At 48.9% G+C, this 17,633-nt stretch overlaps 1 protein-coding gene across 2 annotated transcripts in view; it reads left to right on the top strand.

Annotated features, from left to right (window-relative positions):
• The window catches only part of epha7 (eph receptor A7), a 62,318-nt gene that overhangs the window by 30,174 nt on the left and 14,511 nt on the right, over positions 1 to 17,633 (top strand). The window contains exons 6-7 of one of the 2 annotated variants that reach the window (XM_068753478.1): positions 15,524 to 15,648; positions 17,135 to 17,303. In XM_068753478.1, coding sequence (XP_068609579.1) covers positions 15,524 to 15,648; positions 17,135 to 17,303 — 294 coding nt within the window. Of the gene's footprint in view, positions 1 to 15,523; positions 15,649 to 17,134; positions 17,305 to 17,633 lie in introns of both variants that reach the window. The other variant, XM_068753479.1, reaches the window with a different exon arrangement.

Genomic DNA, 17,633 nt, shown 5'->3' with positions numbered 1-17,633 from the left:
CCTTTGCAGCATTAAGGGACGCTCCTTTGCAACATTAAGGGACGCTCCTTTGCAACATTAAGGGACGCTCCTTTGCAGCATTAAGGGACGCTCCTTTGCAACATTAAGGGATGCTCCTTTGCAGCATTAAGGGACGCTCCTTTGCAGCATTAAGGGACGCTCCTTTGCAGCATTTAGCGGACGCTCCTTTGCAGCATTAAGGGACGCTCCTTTGCAGCATTAAGGGACGCTCCTTTGCAGCATTAAGCGACGCTCCTTTGCAACATTAAGGGACGCTCCTTTGTAGCATTAAGGGACGCTCCTTTGCAGCATTAAGGGACGCTCCTTTGCAGCATTAAGGGACGCTCCTTTGCAGCATTAAGGGACGCTCCTTTGCAGCATTAAGGGACGCTCCTTTGCAGCATTAAGGGACGCTCCTTTGCAACATTAAGGGACGCTCCTTTGTAACATTAAGGGACGCTCCTTTGCAGCATTAAGGGACGCTCCTTTGCTGCATTTGTCCCTGATTCTACGTTACCTGGGAGCCCGTTCTTCTTGCCGCCCTCCTGCTGCACATGCTACCTGTAATCTGATGAGAGCTGGGCAAAGCAGCAAGATTCAACAGCTGCAATAAAAGTGTGCTGGTCTCAGAGCAGCAGCTCGGAGCGCTTAACCTGTAGCTTTTCTGTAAGTGCCTCCTGATTTGTCTGCCACCCAATCCGTCAGCAATGAATAATTTTCATGGAACGTGCACTTTAATTACTTTCCCATTTAAATGGCATTATCGTGGCCTATCTCGGTAATTAATCTCACCAAATATCCTGTTTCAGCCTTTATTGCTGGCAGACGAGCTCCCTAAATCCCCCCCGAATCCGCCGCGCTTGAATGAGCCCTCCCTCATAGAAGCGTCGCGTCTCCCCCCTTCACTCGGCATCAGTTGCTGCCATCGGACGGACTTTTCTCCTGGTGCAGGGAGCCTGTCAGAGCAGCGGGCTGTTTCACTGCATCAGAAAGAACAGTCAGACACATCCTCGCAGAGCTGGAGGCGAGAATGGACCCCAACCAGCGGGCTGGCTCGGCTTATATAAGCAGGGCTTGTTGTGAATAAGGAATCTATAGAATCAGAAACAGCCGAGCATGAGTCCCGGGCTGCAGAGGAAAGACTTTGGTCACGCATGCATAAAGAAATCTGCCAACTGCAACACAATCGTTAGCGAGGCCAAAGATTCAACAAGTCTGATTGAAGACAATTTTAGAGGACAAAGCCAGTTGTGTGTGTAAGATGGTGAATAAATAGTGGTAATGGAATTCCCTTCTTTCTTTTTTTATGATTCTGTCAGTCTGTACCTCTTACGTGTGTGTGTGTTCCTGTGTGCCTGTGTGTCTGTGTGTGTGTGTGTGTGTGCCACATTATGTTCTCCACACACTGTGAACAACCAGAAAGAAAAGCATCATTAAATATTGATTATAACATTCGTGTTAAATGATGATGTTATTTGTAACTTTGCATTTGAGTGTGTGTGTGTGTGTGTTATGGATTATTTTTAGATGCTTTCATAACAACCGAACTCTCCCCCATCCCAGTTTCGATGCAGCATGATTAATTTGGGACATTTGCAGACTGTAATATTATTCCGTTCTGAAAAGTGTCTGGAAAGTTGCAGCATTCCGGTGTGTTGTGCTCAGAGCTCTGGGAATATGTGGAAGTTGAAAAGAGATTCATCGTCGTCCTATAGGCTGCCGACACAGACGCGCTTTTAATTATTCAGGCCTCTGCGAGGGGCAGAGCGATACCGAGGCTTGTTCGGGCAGCCGATCTGCCGCTTGCTTCCACACAGAAACCCGGCTGTTGCGTCGGAACCTCTCCTCCCTGGACTCACAGATGTCGGTCGCTCTCTTTTATCAGGACAGACATTTGACAACTCATTTTCTGCACAGGTTGGCCCCGGAGAAAGATTCCCCCGAGCACGGTGGCACGTATCAGTGTTTTGGGGATATTAAATGTGGGTGTGTATTTTGCGATATCGTAAAACCTTCTTTTGCAAAGTGAGGAATTGTCTGCAGGCGTAAAGCAGCAGCAACACACACTGACCCGTTTGACTCGACACCGCTGCATGCTAGCATGTCAGCGCCATGCGGCCCAGAGTTTAGCCTGACAGGGTACGGAGGTAGAGGTGAAAGTTCACCTCACACGAAGAGCTGGTGAGAACCCATCCACCCATCCATCCATCCACCCACCATCCATCCAACCATCGACCCATCCAACCAATCGACCCATCCAACCAGCCACCCATCCATCCACCCACCATCCATCCAACCATCGACCCATCCAACCAATCGACCCATCCAACCAGCCACCCATCCATCCACCCACCATCCATCCATCCATCCAACCATCGACCCATCCAACCATCCATTCACCCACCATCCATCCATCCATCCATCCAACTACCAACTATCCATCCATCTATCCATCCATCCATCCACCCACCATCCATCCAACCATCCATCCGTCCACCATCCATCCATCCAACCATCCATCCAACTACCAACTATCCATCCATCCACCCATCCATCCATCCACCCAGCCACCCATCATCCATCCTCTTGTAGATGGGACGATCATCTAGTGCTGATATAAATGGGTGGTATAGATTCAACACTTTCTACGTTTTCACTCTGGCTTGTTCTTTCATTGCTATTTTCCTCGTGTTTCCCAAAGTCAATAACCAGCTCCTTCATTGTAGACACACTGCGGTCGAGGAAACTCTCATCTCACCACGAGAAATCAGGACGAGCGTCACCACGATGGGACTCTGATGAAGCGACGCCAGAGCGGTGTCGTCTGAACATGGAGGCCTGTCCCAGCTGTGATCAGACCGTTAGCATGTGGATGCAGCCGTACATGGAGGCAGGGCGGAGGCCACCTGAGCCCACTACCTGTCACCACCTCAGGGTGACGGATCACGAGGGTTCACTCAGCGAAATTACCCAGCTGAGGGTAGTTGATGAGAAATGTCGACAGAAATGGAACTCTAATATATTCCGTCTCAGCTTTGTTGGACATTTATTAATGTCTCCGAGTGACTTCCACTAATTAAGGCTGATGCAGCAGATGAAGCCTGGGACAAATAACGGTGTGGCCTGAGACGAAAAAGAGCTGCCGGGGGAATTTACATATTTAGTAGCGCTAGCACTCCGAGCACAATATGCTCTCAGCGCGGAGCAGCGAACTCCTCACCGGAGAGCCGCACCGGATCGTCCATCATCTCGCTACTGCTGGGAAAGCCTGAATTTATGGCATTTATCATTTCTAAAAATGGATACTGATAATAACAATAAAGGAGTTTGAAAGCCAGAACTTTGGTTTGGCTGCAAGGTATAATAAATCAGCACAATGCATCAGGTGCGAAAGGAAACAGAGGAAAAGAGCGGCCGGGAGAGCAGGCTAATGATCGCATATTGGAAACGCCGTAAAAGGGTAGATGTGGGCTTCCTTCTTTCCACCGAGAGGAGAACAGCGAGAAATGGCTCAAAGAGCTCAAAGCCACAGCAGGAGATCAAAGCTTCCAATAAATGTTCATCAATTACTTCACAAAGCAGTGAGAACGTTTTAAGCATTTTCACATCAAATGGAACTGTTGACAAAGAAAAATATCCGAAGAAGGCTGCGGCTAAAATTTAAAATCCTGCTCATATGATAAATATATTTTACATAGTTCAATTTAAATATAAACCAAACAATAATTCTAATATATGAGCTTGAAGAATCAGTGAAAGGATAAGATCCTGGGTTTGTCTTTTTTTGGCGGTGATGAAACTCTTCCTGGTTCCTCCCTTGTCAGGTCGAGCAGGGCGGGTCTCCAGGATGGTCGGCGGCCAATCAATGATTCAACACCATGTGCATCATCAAGGTGATCGTCTGTAGTGACTCGTCCCACCGTAACGCCATCGCAGCCTGAGACGCCGAATGGGGTGGGTGAGGACGGGACGGGACGGGACCCGGTCGCCGGGTCTGATGGACTCAAGCTGAATGGGTGGAGGGGGGGGGGGGGGTCCTGGCAGACGAGGAGGCCGTAGGGATGATCACCTCATTATTTAGAATGGTGTAAATAAATATCAGGGTCATTTCCAAAGCTAACAGCCGATACCAAATCAGAAGCCAGCAGCTGACATCGCTGTGTTCCCCGTTTTAAGCCCCCCCCCCCCGTGCGTTTGGGAGCGCCGACCGGTCGGTGGGGGCAGCTGGCCTTGCCTCCGGAATGTTTACTGCCCCCGGCGGCTGGAAGGCCTCAGTAAACACCAACATACCTTCCCTTTCTCTTCCTTTATGGACTCACTCGCATGCAGTCCATCATGCCGACGCACACGTCCCACACACACCCTGTCAGTGACGCACACGTCGCACACACACCCTGTCAGTGTGCACCTGTGACTCCCAGAACCTCCCGTTACATGGAACACATGCTCGGGAATGCCGCGGCCTGGGCTGCAAGTGGCTGCGGCACAGAGCCAGTCGAGTGTTTCATTTCCTGCCAAAGGAGTTAAAAGGACTTCCAAGGGCAATAAAAGCCAAGCAGGGTTGCACGCCATGGTCGTCCAATAGCGTTCGATCCCCCCTAGTGGACAACGCACACACAATCCCCAGTCAATAGACAAACTTTGATGGCTGTTTCCTGCCGGCGATGGAGTTTGTCTGTTCGCCAGAGAGGACATTTCATGCATCAAAGACAGGGAAGCATCCAGATCTGCCTGAGGCTGCATCAGAGTAAGATTTCACATCAAGGGAAAGAGAGTTGCAGGACTTGACGACCTTTAGCAGTTTAGAAATGGATGCCCCCCCGCCCCCGAGACGATGAGGAGCTGGTAACCTGACGAGGTCTGGAGGACGGAGTCAGTGTGCACGCTGCAACCAAGAGGGTAATGCACCAATAATGTGATGCATTTAATAGGAGGTTTTTCCTTGTTCCTGATTGGCTGCTGCTGCAGGAAACACTGAGTGAGTTGAGGTTATTCCTTTAAGGGCTGCGTGTAAAATGGTTTCTATGTTTTGTGACTCTTCTGGAGGACTAGATTTATCTTTGAGACACATCGATTCACGGCGTCTGACTTTTTTCTTCATCCCTGGATTTTTCAGAGCGTGGCCCGGATTATTTATTTTTTTCCCCTTCCGTTCCGGAATGCTGTGGAGCGGTTCATGGTGGAGGCGCTGGCAGAGCAGGGTGGGGGGGTTGCGTAACAGTCATGCATTGCGGTTGGAGGGTTTGTGTGGGGATTTTTGGGGTGACTCACTGGTGCTTTGTGAGATGAAAGAACCGGGGGAGATTGACAGCTCATTTTTTGTCTTGCCTTTCATTGTCTCATCAGCAAACTGTCTCCTGCAGTGAGGAAAACTAATTATGTCTTCAACCCCCTGCTTCACCCCCTCCCCTTTTATTCAGATCATCACACTTGGAAATCATAATGAGTTTGTGGCAGACCACTTTTACTCAGGAGAAAGGAGGGGGGAGGGGGGGGGGTCCATTTGCCTCCACCCAAAAAAGGCCTCCGGCAATTACGGCTGACCTTTTGACCTGAGCGAGCGGTTGCCTTGAGTTCTTTAGAGTCTAACCAGGACTCAGTTTGGTCCTGCACACCTGCTAGATTCGTGCCGCTGCTGTTTTAAACCAGCGCTGCCCCAAAAGCTCTGACTCATCAAAGCGGAGGGACTGCATGGCCATCTGCGAGGCTGCTTTGAATTATTTGGTATAAAACAACGGGGCAAAGTTATGGCAGCCATGGATCTGAAAGGGCCTTGGTGTTGGTTGTGGAGCAGATGGGCTTCACATCTGGGCCGGAGGAGGTTAGTGAGGATGTGAGGAATGCAGTGACAAGGTAACATCTTTGCCCCCCCCCCCCCACACACACACACTTCATACAATGGTATTATTTTCGCACTGTTTTTGGGTGAATTTCTTCCTCTTCTTGAATCTGGGAATGAAACGGCCAGTCGAGAAAGAGCTCTTTCATCTTGGAAGTCTGCCGTTGAAGTTTAGATGATGGAAACGTTTTCCTGTGCTTTCGCGCTCTTCTTGTTGTGGATCAGAGACGACTATTCCAACACGAAGTCAGTGACGCTCCACGATCCACTCTGAGATGCAGCATCTCAGTTCCGTAGATTTTATTCAAACTGACATACTTAGATCGAACATACTTAGATCGCAACATTGCATTAAAGGTAGTTTTAGTAGTACTAGATCGTAGTTTTTTGATATCACTCATTTGCAATTTTTCACCAAAGGTCAATGTGTATTTATTTTTATAGTTTATATTTAGAAGGGTTTCTGTATTCCAGTCAATCACTTGGATCAGACACAGATAGTTTGATCCAACCGTGTCTGTTAACGATACTATGAATCATGTTAGTTTATACCCCAACATTCTATAGGGAGGGACTGGATCCCAGCTTTGCAGTGTTACTGTGTCCGATTATCTGTAGCAGCCAGCGTCTCCATCACGCCATGGCGCTCCTCTCTAAGGACTCTACACTGAAATGTCTTCCAAGGAGGATCTAAATGAAAATTTGAGGCGCTTGTGTCCTCAGAGACGAAGCAAATTAAATTTGTGAATTCTTCACCAATCATCTCCGTATCAAACCAGTGGCGCGGCGTCAAATGCTGCCAAAAGATACTTCACAATCAGTTCAGGCCAGTGTACTCTGGTAGCAGACGTCTCCATGAGAGCTGGAATTAGAGCTCTGCAGAGTCCCCTGTGCGTTCAACATGTAAAAACACCCCTCTACTCAGGAAGGGCGAGAATCTCTTATTCATCTCATGGCATTATTTGATTTTGTCGACTGCAAAAGTAGATGAAATCGAGCCTTGAATGACAACGTGCTCGGCTTCCTGGCTGGAATGCAGTCGGAGTTGATGTCTAGTTGAACTCAGCCTGGATGTCCAGGCTGTGCAGCATTTGACAGCAGACGAGTGCGCCCCTGCAAAGCGCTGCTCCAGGAGAAACGTGTCTGCCGGTCGCAACCGGTCGCACGCCGCCGTCTGGTTCCCTTCGTGCTCTGTCATTCGCTTTTTGTCTGCGCATAAAGAAGACATCAAGTGAGCTCACGGCTGATGACAGACACGAAAAGCAAATCCTTAAAGCTACAGTCAGGCACGAAGAGGGCTCCTTTTGCTCGGCTGCGCCGTCTGGCTGGAGTGTCTGGCCCGGGGCGGGGGGGGGCTCATCACAGCTGCCGGCATCACGCCGTCCCTTTGATTACCGCGCTGCTCCTGCTGCTGAGGCTGATGGCGCTCCAGTCTGATCCCTGATCACCAGGTGTATTTACTCTTCTTCCTGGAGATGCGCTCGGCTGACTCAAGTGAGAGTCACGCTTCCTGTGTTGGTCCGTAATCACCATCCCGGTCAGATTTGACTGCTTGTCTCTTTGAAAGAAGCCTTTATTGGATCAGTACATAAAAGACATGTCTCTTTCCTCCTGTCTCTTGCCTCCTGTCTCTTGCCTCCTGTCTCCTGCCTCCTGTCTCTTTCCTCCTGTCTCTTGCCTCCTGTCTCCTGCCTCCTGACTCTCCATCATTTCTATGCAGCTTTCATTTTTCCTTTCAGTAGTTTTATGGCTGGTAATATAATCGTAATCCTGTCCTGGTTGGACACCCCCCCAAGATCCAAGAATCTATTAATATTCTAGTTTTCAATTTGTTCCATGAGAAGGTAAGAAAAAACATGGATCTAGAAACATTCGGTTGCAGGAATAGTAGGCGTGGTTTCCTGCACTGCCGTTCCTCCTGCTTGGTCGTTCAGCATCGGTTCATCCAATCAGACGTAAGAAGCTGTGCTTTGCAGCAGCATGAGCAGGATCGTTCGCAGCCCTCGTCGACTTTGTCTCGGGCTTTGACCGGATGTATCTGCATTTCATGGTGGCGAGCCGAAGGCTCTGCAGCGTGTTGAAGCGCCGCTGAGGCGGCTGGAAGGCTGTCCCAGCGATGGAGTCCATCCAGGACTGACATTAAAGAGCATGTGATGAACAATGAATTAACAGGATCCTGTTCCCGGTGACAGAGGTAGTGTTATTGTAAACACTGACATTTAAGGCGGGCAAAGCGGCGGACGGCCTCCTGGCTGTTTAGCAGCTCCTCTAATTCCTAGTCTGTGAACCCTCACTGACAATGGCAATAAACCACTTCTGATTCTGATTCTGATTCTGAAATGTCTGCAGGGCCGTCCGGCCGAGTTCTCGGCTCATCGGTTCTGCGCCTCTGCACTCCTCAGTCTGTGTTTTATTAAGATATAGGATCACGTCTCTGTACTGTCGTGCATATCTCTGCTTATCCTGGCCGTGCATTTTGGAAAGACGTGCCTAGCAGCTGCTAGAATCAGAAAGGTCACCAAGGCAGCAGATAAGCAGAGCCCAGCTTTCATTCCTCATCGGGCTTGCTCTTGCTTGTTTCACAGCGCAGCCACGCCGACATGAGGCGAGCTGCAGCTCGATAGCATCACTAGGACACAAATCACTTCAGAAAAGCACCGGTCAGCGCCCGGAGAGTCACGCTGACGGACGAGGACTCGGATGGATCGCCATCTGTGAATAAAACGGGAGGCTTGTTTACCAACTCTCTGTGCTTTCCTGACCACATGATTTATTTCCAGCAACCTCACTGTCACAAAGCTTCGAGTTCCATCCGGCACGCACACACACACGCACACATTGCCCTGCTGTGCATTGTGCAGAATCCCGCTGCAGTGCACAGTGACTTTATGTTCCATGGTATTGTCCTGCGGGCAGTTTTGCTGTTTCCAGTCTGGACATTGGATTATTTTGACCTTTTGAAACACGTCAGAGGAAGAAAACACGCTTCACACCTGCTTTTATTCCAATAGCTGGCTGCTTGTGGCCACGTTTGTTCTGCTAGTTATATTTAATGTTGTCGGGTAGAAACAGGGACAAGATTGAATTGTATTTTTTTTTTCCTTTTGTATTTAGAAACAAAGCTTAAGCCCTGCGGCTTAACTTTACGTGGTCACATGAGTCCCAGCATGCTGCAGAATTCAGTGTGAGCCTTCTAGTCTGAATGAGATTATCCCTGCCAGGCAAAGCAGAGGGATTCTGTTAGCAGAGACTTGCTTATTGGTTTTCACATTTTTACATGCTCAGACTGGAAAAAGATATTTCCAAGTCTCACCACCAGAAAGAAGGCGGGGCCATGCCTTCATTCGTGCTCTAATATGTGTCATCCTAAATAGCGGATGAAGCACCAAGTACAGTGGTCCCTCATTTATCACGGGGGTTACGTTCTAAAAATAACCCGCAAGTGCGAGTGCTTTTCTGCCTCTGTGTGGCCCCACAATGCGCTGGCGACACACCCGGGATGTAGCCTGCCTCTCGCCCACAGCAAACTGTATATTTATTAGATAGAATGGTAGAGTACAGGTACAGTCACACAGTAGAATGTATTACAGTACAAATACTGTCAAGCATCCTGTCTTAAGAGGAGCATTTCAAAAGAATGGGCTTCAGGGCTAGTTTCAGAAAAAGAATGGGCTTCGGGCCAGCTCCACAGACAGGTGGAGAATAGCTGGGGGCAGATAGAATCCACCCACACACCCTCTCTACTGGGCTAACACAGGCAATCAAACACCCACACAACCAAGTGCAAACATATGCAGGCATCCCAGCTGAGAAAAACCAGCTGGGGTTGAATGAAATTTGCTGAAAAGATTTCAATGTCTTGAAATGCAATTTGCATCCTTCATGCAGCGAGAGACAAATGTAGCCACTGAGAGGGGATCACACGGAGGCAGTAGTTTAACAGTGAGTCAGGCGGGTACAAAGTGCTGGTATGGAAGCATCGGGGGGCTCCAGTGACCCATGAACAATTTAGACTTCATGAGAACAATCTCTGAGCCTGGGTGACGTCTCCAGCTGAAGCGATATTTAATTCAGTAAAAGTTAACCAAGCTTGACCTTAAAGGGCCATTCCACAAATGTTAGACATAAAAGCCAATTCATCAGTCTTCCTTGGCTCTGTTGGCTCTGTTATCTGACATAATAACCCCTGATCATGTCACCATCACAGCCTTCGATCAGGTAAAGAGGCTACAGTTTTCAGCAGGTACTCTGATGGCGAATCTATAAACTAGGACAGTCCAACGAAGCAATTTGAATGTTTGCATTTTTGGATCCAGAATTTTGGAGCATTCTACACGCTTCAATGTCAACTCACCACTGCTGCCCTATTCTGACAACTGTTTTTAAAATCTATCTCCTGTGTGTCCTAAAATTCAGATGAGGTGCAAGACCTTAGGAAAATGTACTCTCTCTAACTTCTTATTCCCTAAAGCAGAATTATTTTAGTTCTTAACAACAGTAATTTTAGGGTAATATGCAGAGACCCTTCTGCAAACTTCGGTTTCTCCCAACAAGGAAAGATTTCACAGCCAACACTTTCTACCCTCTTAAGTTGAAGTAAGCTTGACAATGTCACATCTTGTTTGCATCAACACAGCTCGGAAACAATCTCCTGCCGGGCTTTTGTTGCTTCAGACTTCCTTGAACTGTAAATATTTGGAATCAGTCCATAGAGTGTGTTTAATGTGTCATTCACATCTAACATTGGAGAACAGAAATGCTGGGAAAGAAGCATTTCAAATATGTTAATATACATATACATAAACATACAGCGATGTGGAAACTATTGGGGGATAAAGCTCACGAGTCATACGATGAAGTTATAGGAAAAGATGTTTGAGGCTAGACTTAGGACAGAAGTAAGTATTTGAGCAGCAGTATGGCTTTATACCGAGGAAGAGTACCACAGAGACAATGTTTGTGTTGAGGCTAGCAATGGAGAAGTACAGGGACGGTCAGAAGGAGCTGCATCGTGTCTTTGTAGATCCAGAGAAAGACTATGACAGGGTGCCCAGAGAGGAACTGTGGTACTGCATGAGGTACTGTAGTACTGCATGAGGAAGTCTGGAGTGGCAGAAGTATGTCAGAGTAGTTCAGGACATTTAGGACAGCAGTAAAGTGTGCAGTAGGAGTAACAGGGGGGTTTAGTGTAGAGGTGGGATGCACCAGGGATCAGCTCTGAGCCCCTTTTTGTTTGTTGATGGACAGAACGGATGAGGTGAGACAGGAAGCTCCTCTGAATATGATGTTTGCAGATGACATTGTGATCTGCAGGTAGAGGAGAATCTAGAGAAGTGGAGGTCTGCTCTAGAAAAGAGAGGAATGAAGGTGAGCAGGAGTGAAACAGAGTACATGTGTGTACATGAGAAGGTCTCAGGGGGGACAGTGAAGCTACAAGGAATAGACGTAAAGAAGGGAGAGGACTTCAGGTACCTCGGGTCAACAGAGCAGAGTGATGGAGAGAATGTGGAAAGGAGGTGAAGAATCGTGTGCAGGCAGGCTGGAACGGGGGGAGGAAAGTATCAGGTGTGCTCTGTGATAGGACGAAGGGACAGGTCTACAAGACAGTGGTGAGGACAGCCATGATGGACGGCTCAGAGACGGTGGTGAGGACAGCCATGATGGACGGCTGAGAGACAGTGGTGAGGACAGCCATGATGGACGGCTGAGAGACAGTGGTGAGGACAGCCATGATGGACGGCTGAGAGACAGTGGTGAGGACAGCCATGATGGACGGCTTAGAGACAGTGTCTCTGAGGAGGCGGAGCTAGACGTGGAGGAGATGAAGATGCTGAGGTTCTCCCTGGGAGTGATCAGGTTGGACAGGATTAGAAATGAGACAATAAGAGGGACAGTGAAGGTTAGACGTTTTGGAGACGAGGTCAGAGAGACCAGACTTTGATGGTTTGGACATGTCCAGAGGAGAGACAGGGACTATATCGGTAGAACGATGCTGAGGATGGAACTGCCAGGGAACAGGACTAGAGGACGACCCAGGAGAAGAGACATGGACGTAGTGAGGGAGGACATGAGAGTGGCTGGTGTTGGGGAGGACGATGCAAAGGACAGGGTGAAGTGGAGAACGCTGGGTTGCTGTGGTGACCCCTCACAGGACACGCTGAAAGTGCAGTAGTAGCTCTGCTACAGTCCATAAGGCAGCATGGAGACAGAGAGAGACACACGTTTCGCCTTCGAGTTGAAATCAGCCTGCTGAATGAAAGAAGAGGATATTAAAAGCCTAATATATTCAGAACACATTAAAATTCACATCACGGCGGCAACTGGCTTCTGGATCTTAGCTTTACAGGAGAAGGTGTTTGGGGTCACTAACACCGTTTCTAATATTGCAAAATGAAAGCACAAATGCTTTTCCATGCTTTCAGACTGGCATAACAATTTTCCAATTTTATGCCTTACGAGGCCCCACCGGTCTGACAGAGACAGAATGTGTGTCTTCTGCCTGATACCGTGTCTGTGTGTCTGTGTGTGTGTGTGTGTGTGTGTGTGATCTACATTCACAGCCTTGAACAATCAATTCTGAAAATTCACCTTGTGGGTTCATCTCTGTTGAGCTCATGTTGACTGATCTCACTGATCTCTGTAGGAACTCAGACCTGGTGCTCTGTCACCCGTGGCAGGGTAAGTGGTGGAGGTGGGGGGAGCAGCCCGGCCGGGTGAATGGGGCAGATCTGGTGACGGCGCCGGTGCCACACAGTGGAAGGCGAGGAAGCTGTGTGGGAAAGCAGCTCCTCAGGCTGAACGCTGGCTCTGCAGCTCTGCAGCTCTGCAGCGCTGCCGCCGCTTGGACAGCAAGTGTCTCTGACAAGAACGTGGTTCTTCGAAATTTGACTCACTCTTCTTTTTTCAATTGGAATCGCAAAAAGGAAAGATGCACATTGTGAAAAAAAAATTATTTGTAGGGGAGAAATGTGACAGGCAGAGGAAGAAAGGCCAGGTGTCCAGTAGGAAGCAGTAACTTTAGACTAAGATGGGAAGGGGCGGAGCTAAAAGCAAAGATCATTTCACAGGTAAAGCTTGGATGAAGCATTTGGTTTTGTACTTCATTCTTAAAACAGCATCGAAGTCTCTCAGCTGGCCAATGAAACCCGTCTCCACACGAAGGCCCTGGCGGACGGTCGTCTTTTGGACAGCTTTGTCTCCGTGGCGTATATGATGAAATAATGGAGCTGCTGGTCACCATAGCAACATCTGTCCTGTGTGACCTGCAACAGCAATTACATTGATGAATTCGGCGAATCACAGGGCTTCCTTCAAGGTTCCTCTCGTACTGGGAGCGACTTAGTCTTGGGTTGACAGCATTTGTCAATTCCTAGTTCTTGCGGTGTCGATATAGAAATTATTTACTTTTAGTTTTGAACTTCTTCCTTCTGTGCACATCCAGGACAGAAGCATCGCTTAGTGTCGATAAATGTGAGGCGGGGCCAGTCTCGGGATGGAGGCGGAGCGGGCTGCCGGATCAGGGGACGTTAAGCCGCTCTAACTGCTTGTTGTGACTCCGGAGGGAAAACTCCATCGTCCCTTCGACCGGCCGACTGCTCTGAGAAAGGACACATTGTCCCCCTGTTTTGGATGGATTATGAGAGGACATGTCACAGCAGCGGGTTCTTGGGCGTCAGCTGTCATGAGCATTTCTGTCAGGAATGCCGATGAGGCCTAATGAGGGTTTAATCCAGGGGGAGTCATTAGTGGCAGGTCATTTTAAACCAATCCGGGGTCAGGCTGTTTTCAAGCTGCAGAAGTCCACGCCCACTGGGTCAATGAGCATGGCAGCAGGTCCTTCTAATCCAGGCGAAGACTTGTCTCTGCTGGGTCAGTGTAAACTCTCAGATATCCGAGTCTGGGTGGAGACTTGTGCAGAGCTGTTGCATGTTGGAGGGTAAGAAAAAGCATCTCCAAAGACAAGTGCAAGCCTGTTCTGTTCATCGTGAGTGGAGCTCAACTGGAGACAGTCGGCTAAGTCTGCATATCATCGCAGCGGCATTTCAGACTTCCCATTTCCTTAGTGCGGCTTCACCTTCCGCCGGCTTGCATTTCACCTGAAAGCGCCGCCCTGATCCGAGAAAGAGAAGCATTCAGAGCTCAGCGTCTGACAAGCGGCCTTTACCTGGGAGCCCAGCTTGCTTCGACATGTTAAGACATGTGTTTTTGAGCCATCGCCGTTTCACTGGGGCGTTTAGGGCTGTTTAGGCTGCATCTTGGCAGAGAACATCATTTCTGGAAGCATCATCTCTTTTGGCGAGTTATAGATGCAATAAAAGCTTGTCCTCGTTTCTTCTCATGCGTGGTTCAGTCTGCCACTGCTGTGCAAATAATGGTAATTACAAAGACCTCACTGATTGCATTTAATGTAAAGGAAACAGAAACGGTAGCAGGAGAAGGAGCACAGAGCACAGAGCCAGCTGCAATAAATAAAGGAGCCATTTTATTCTGACTGCACACGCTGGTTGATTATCCTGCTTTATTCCACGTAGAGCGTCTAAAGATAAAACGATAGTTAATCGTACAAGTCATTATCATCTCATTTCTTCTTTGTGTATCGGCTAGTAAGGTCTGAAAGGACACCAGGCTGTTTTTCTGGGAGGTTTTACATCCAGAATGAAATAAGCATGTGCATTAATTAACCTTTCCCATTACAGGAGAACACATCATCATGAGAATGACGGTTACCTAGTTGCACTTGTTGTTAAGTACTAATGGTGAGCCGATAGCATTGATGGACTGATAAACGATATGATGCTATGTATTATTTCTGGGGTTGGTTGGTGGGTTGAATTTGATCGCTGCATCATTTTAGCCTCTTCCAGTGAAGGTTCGAGGTTCGGTGCCCTCGTCCTTTAGTCCAGGCCGATGATCTCAGCTGCAGCTCTGCGTGTCTCCTGCTCAGCCACAGATACCTGTGCAGCTGCTGCAGCTTTTAGCGCCGGGACATCAGATGGATGCATTGACATTCGGCACACATGGAGCTCCGTCATCTTAAACTGGGTTTCAGTTGCAGTTGAGGCGAGCAGTCCTGCATGACCTTCCTTTGACTGTACCGTGCTAGCAGCTAGAAGGTAAATCCCTGCAGCGCTCAGCGTCCCTCGACTTTGTACTAGAGCAGTACTAAAATATGTAGACGGCGTAGCGACAGCAGCAGCATTACGCTAAATAATGAAGAGCATTACATGGCCCAGATGCAGGCTTAAGCTCTCTTAAAGGTTGCTCAGCCTGCCACCATTATTTACCTTCGGGCACTGACAAGTACAAATGGAAGTGTTTTGTGCGCACTGTTTGAATCTGACCGCGTTTAAAATGAGAAGCGGTCCAGCGGCGTGGATGAGACGAGCGTGAGGAGGTTGCAGGTGCCACGCCCCCTCCTGACAGGCCTCCGGTCTGCTCAGCTGGAAACATGGGAATTCATTTCGCCGAGTTGTCATTTACATGTCGCACGTTTCCGCGGCGCTCCACCGTTCGCACGCTAATTGAAATTTCGATCATGCGGCGTAAACACTTAGACGCATCCCCGCTGAATACTTGTCGTCTGGCGAGGGCTGCTGAGTGTCAGTGGATGCTGATTCGGCGTGGGCTCCATGCGCGCGGTGCAACGAGGGCTCCCCCCCGATTGACGCTGTCTTCTCTAAACAGCTCCGTCCCAGGTCAGCGAGGTGATCAAGGAGAAGGTCCAGCAGCGCAGCATCCAGCTCTCCTGGCAGGAGCCCCAGCAGCCCAACGGCGTCATCACGGAATACGAAATCAAGTACTACGAGAAAGTGAGTCTGCGGTGGCGTTGTGTCCTCGTGTCTTCTTGACAGCCCCTCCCCTCCATCACTCCCATCACGTTCACTTTTGCTGTGTATTCATTCCGGATTCTACCTGCATGCTGCCGTGAGTGGAATTCACAAGATTCTGCAAGTACCTTTGTCTCGTAATTGCAGTAATAAATGAGATGATCATAAGATTTTAATCAGGCTGCAGTCCCCCCCCCCCCCCCCCCCCCAATCTGTTACCGTTATCTCCTGTCCCCGACCACACCGACTGCCTCTTTGTGTTGCAAGTCTGAACAGATCAGCGCTCTGCCACGGCGCTTAATGGAGCCAACCGAAGGCAGGCTCCATTTAGCGTGCCTCCGGCGTGCCTCCTCCGTCAGCCTCCTGCAGACACCACGTCAGCCTCCTCCGTCGTGCCTCCCACGTCGTGGTTTGCTGCTGCTGGCGTGTGCCCAGCGGTGAAAGTGCGAAATTGGAAACAACAACTAGACTCCTAACAGACCCTGGCATTCCATTTGGGTGTTTGCCAAGGAAAACATTTACAGATCAGCAGCAAAGTGCACAAGCCTGCGCATCCCAATGGATTCCATGAGGACGATGGGGGGAGCGTCCGGGTGTTTATGTCGTCTACAACGGCGGCCAAACGGTTCAGAAATCTGCTCCAGCGGTCATCAAATAGCAACAAAGGCTAAAGTTAGCGGTCATGTTTTACACTCGCAATGGAAAATAGCTTCAGCTGCAGCTGCATCCTCTTTGAAACGTCCGCCTGTCCCTCACCTCATGAATGTCTGAGATGAGAAGAGATGAGAATCTTCTTCACTCCTGATATCCTTCCATTATTAACCGCCGAACAATTTGTAAAAAATTCCACTGCAATAGATATTTAAGTGTAAAATAAATAAACTACATATAGGTGCTTTCAATGTCACGCAGGTTTTCACAGTAAAAGCATCAGGTCTGCTGTGCAGCTTTTATTGATTTCCTTGGCTAATTAATTGCATGCAGTTTATACCCGCCCTGAAAATTACAAGTTATATGTGAGCTTAAATGTCTGGGGTTTTGCACGGTCAACTACTTGAAGACTTTTAATGTGAAATATCCATGCAGGAAGTTGCAAGCAAAATAAATGAATGAATCAAAAGGCAGTATTTACATTAAAGACCGTTTTGCTGTCCTGACATCATTAATACTGTGAAGATATATAACATAGGCCTGTCTGAGTTAACGCTTTGCTGCCACAGACCTCATGTTTATTGTGCACATAAAAAGCACGAATTAGAATGGTTTTATCTGGAGCCGCCGCAGCGTGTATTATCCTGCATGAAACGTCACATCCCTTCTGTTTCCAAAGGGCAGGTCATTGCAGCCGCTGAAGTACATCTGCAGTGTTTTCTAAGCCATACTTTCACTCGCCAGTTGGTTTCTTTCTTTAACTTTAAATGGCGAAATGACATTGTTTTGATGAAGCTATTTTTTGTTCCTCATGCAGGATCAGAAAGATCGGATCTACTCCACGGTGCGGTCCAAGTCCACGTCAGCCACGGTGAGCAACCTGAAGCCCAGCACGGCCTACGTTTTCCAGATCAGGGCCTTCACGGAGGCCGGGTTCGGGACCTACGGCCCCAGGCTGGAGATCACCACCATGGAGGAGGCGACAGGTGGGACGGATAAACAGTCTGCTAATGCCACCGTCATACACACACACACCTACGCACACACACACACATACACACACACATTATCGGGAGCCATACTAAAAATAAATGTGAAATGACCCCAGGAGGGGTGTGGGTTCGTGCAGGCCACAGCTGAAGTGCCGATGAGGTGGATGCACTAGTAGATCCGTGTTAACCGCTGCGCTGGACCTTCTGGTCATGCGCGACCGCTTCACCTCCTGAATGGGAAGCCGGCAGCCACCGTGCGCTCTCCACCGTGCGCTCTCCACCGATGGCGCGCAGGATGCCGACCGCAAACACCAGCTGGCATCG

This window comes from Brachionichthys hirsutus, chromosome 20 (genome assembly GCF_040956055.1).
Source record: "Brachionichthys hirsutus isolate HB-005 chromosome 20, CSIRO-AGI_Bhir_v1, whole genome shotgun sequence".
In the NCBI taxonomy this organism is placed as follows: domain Eukaryota; kingdom Metazoa; phylum Chordata; class Actinopteri; order Lophiiformes; family Brachionichthyidae; genus Brachionichthys; species Brachionichthys hirsutus.
The sequence above is the reverse complement of the archived record's forward strand: the minus strand, read 5'-3'. Positions and strand labels throughout refer to the sequence as shown.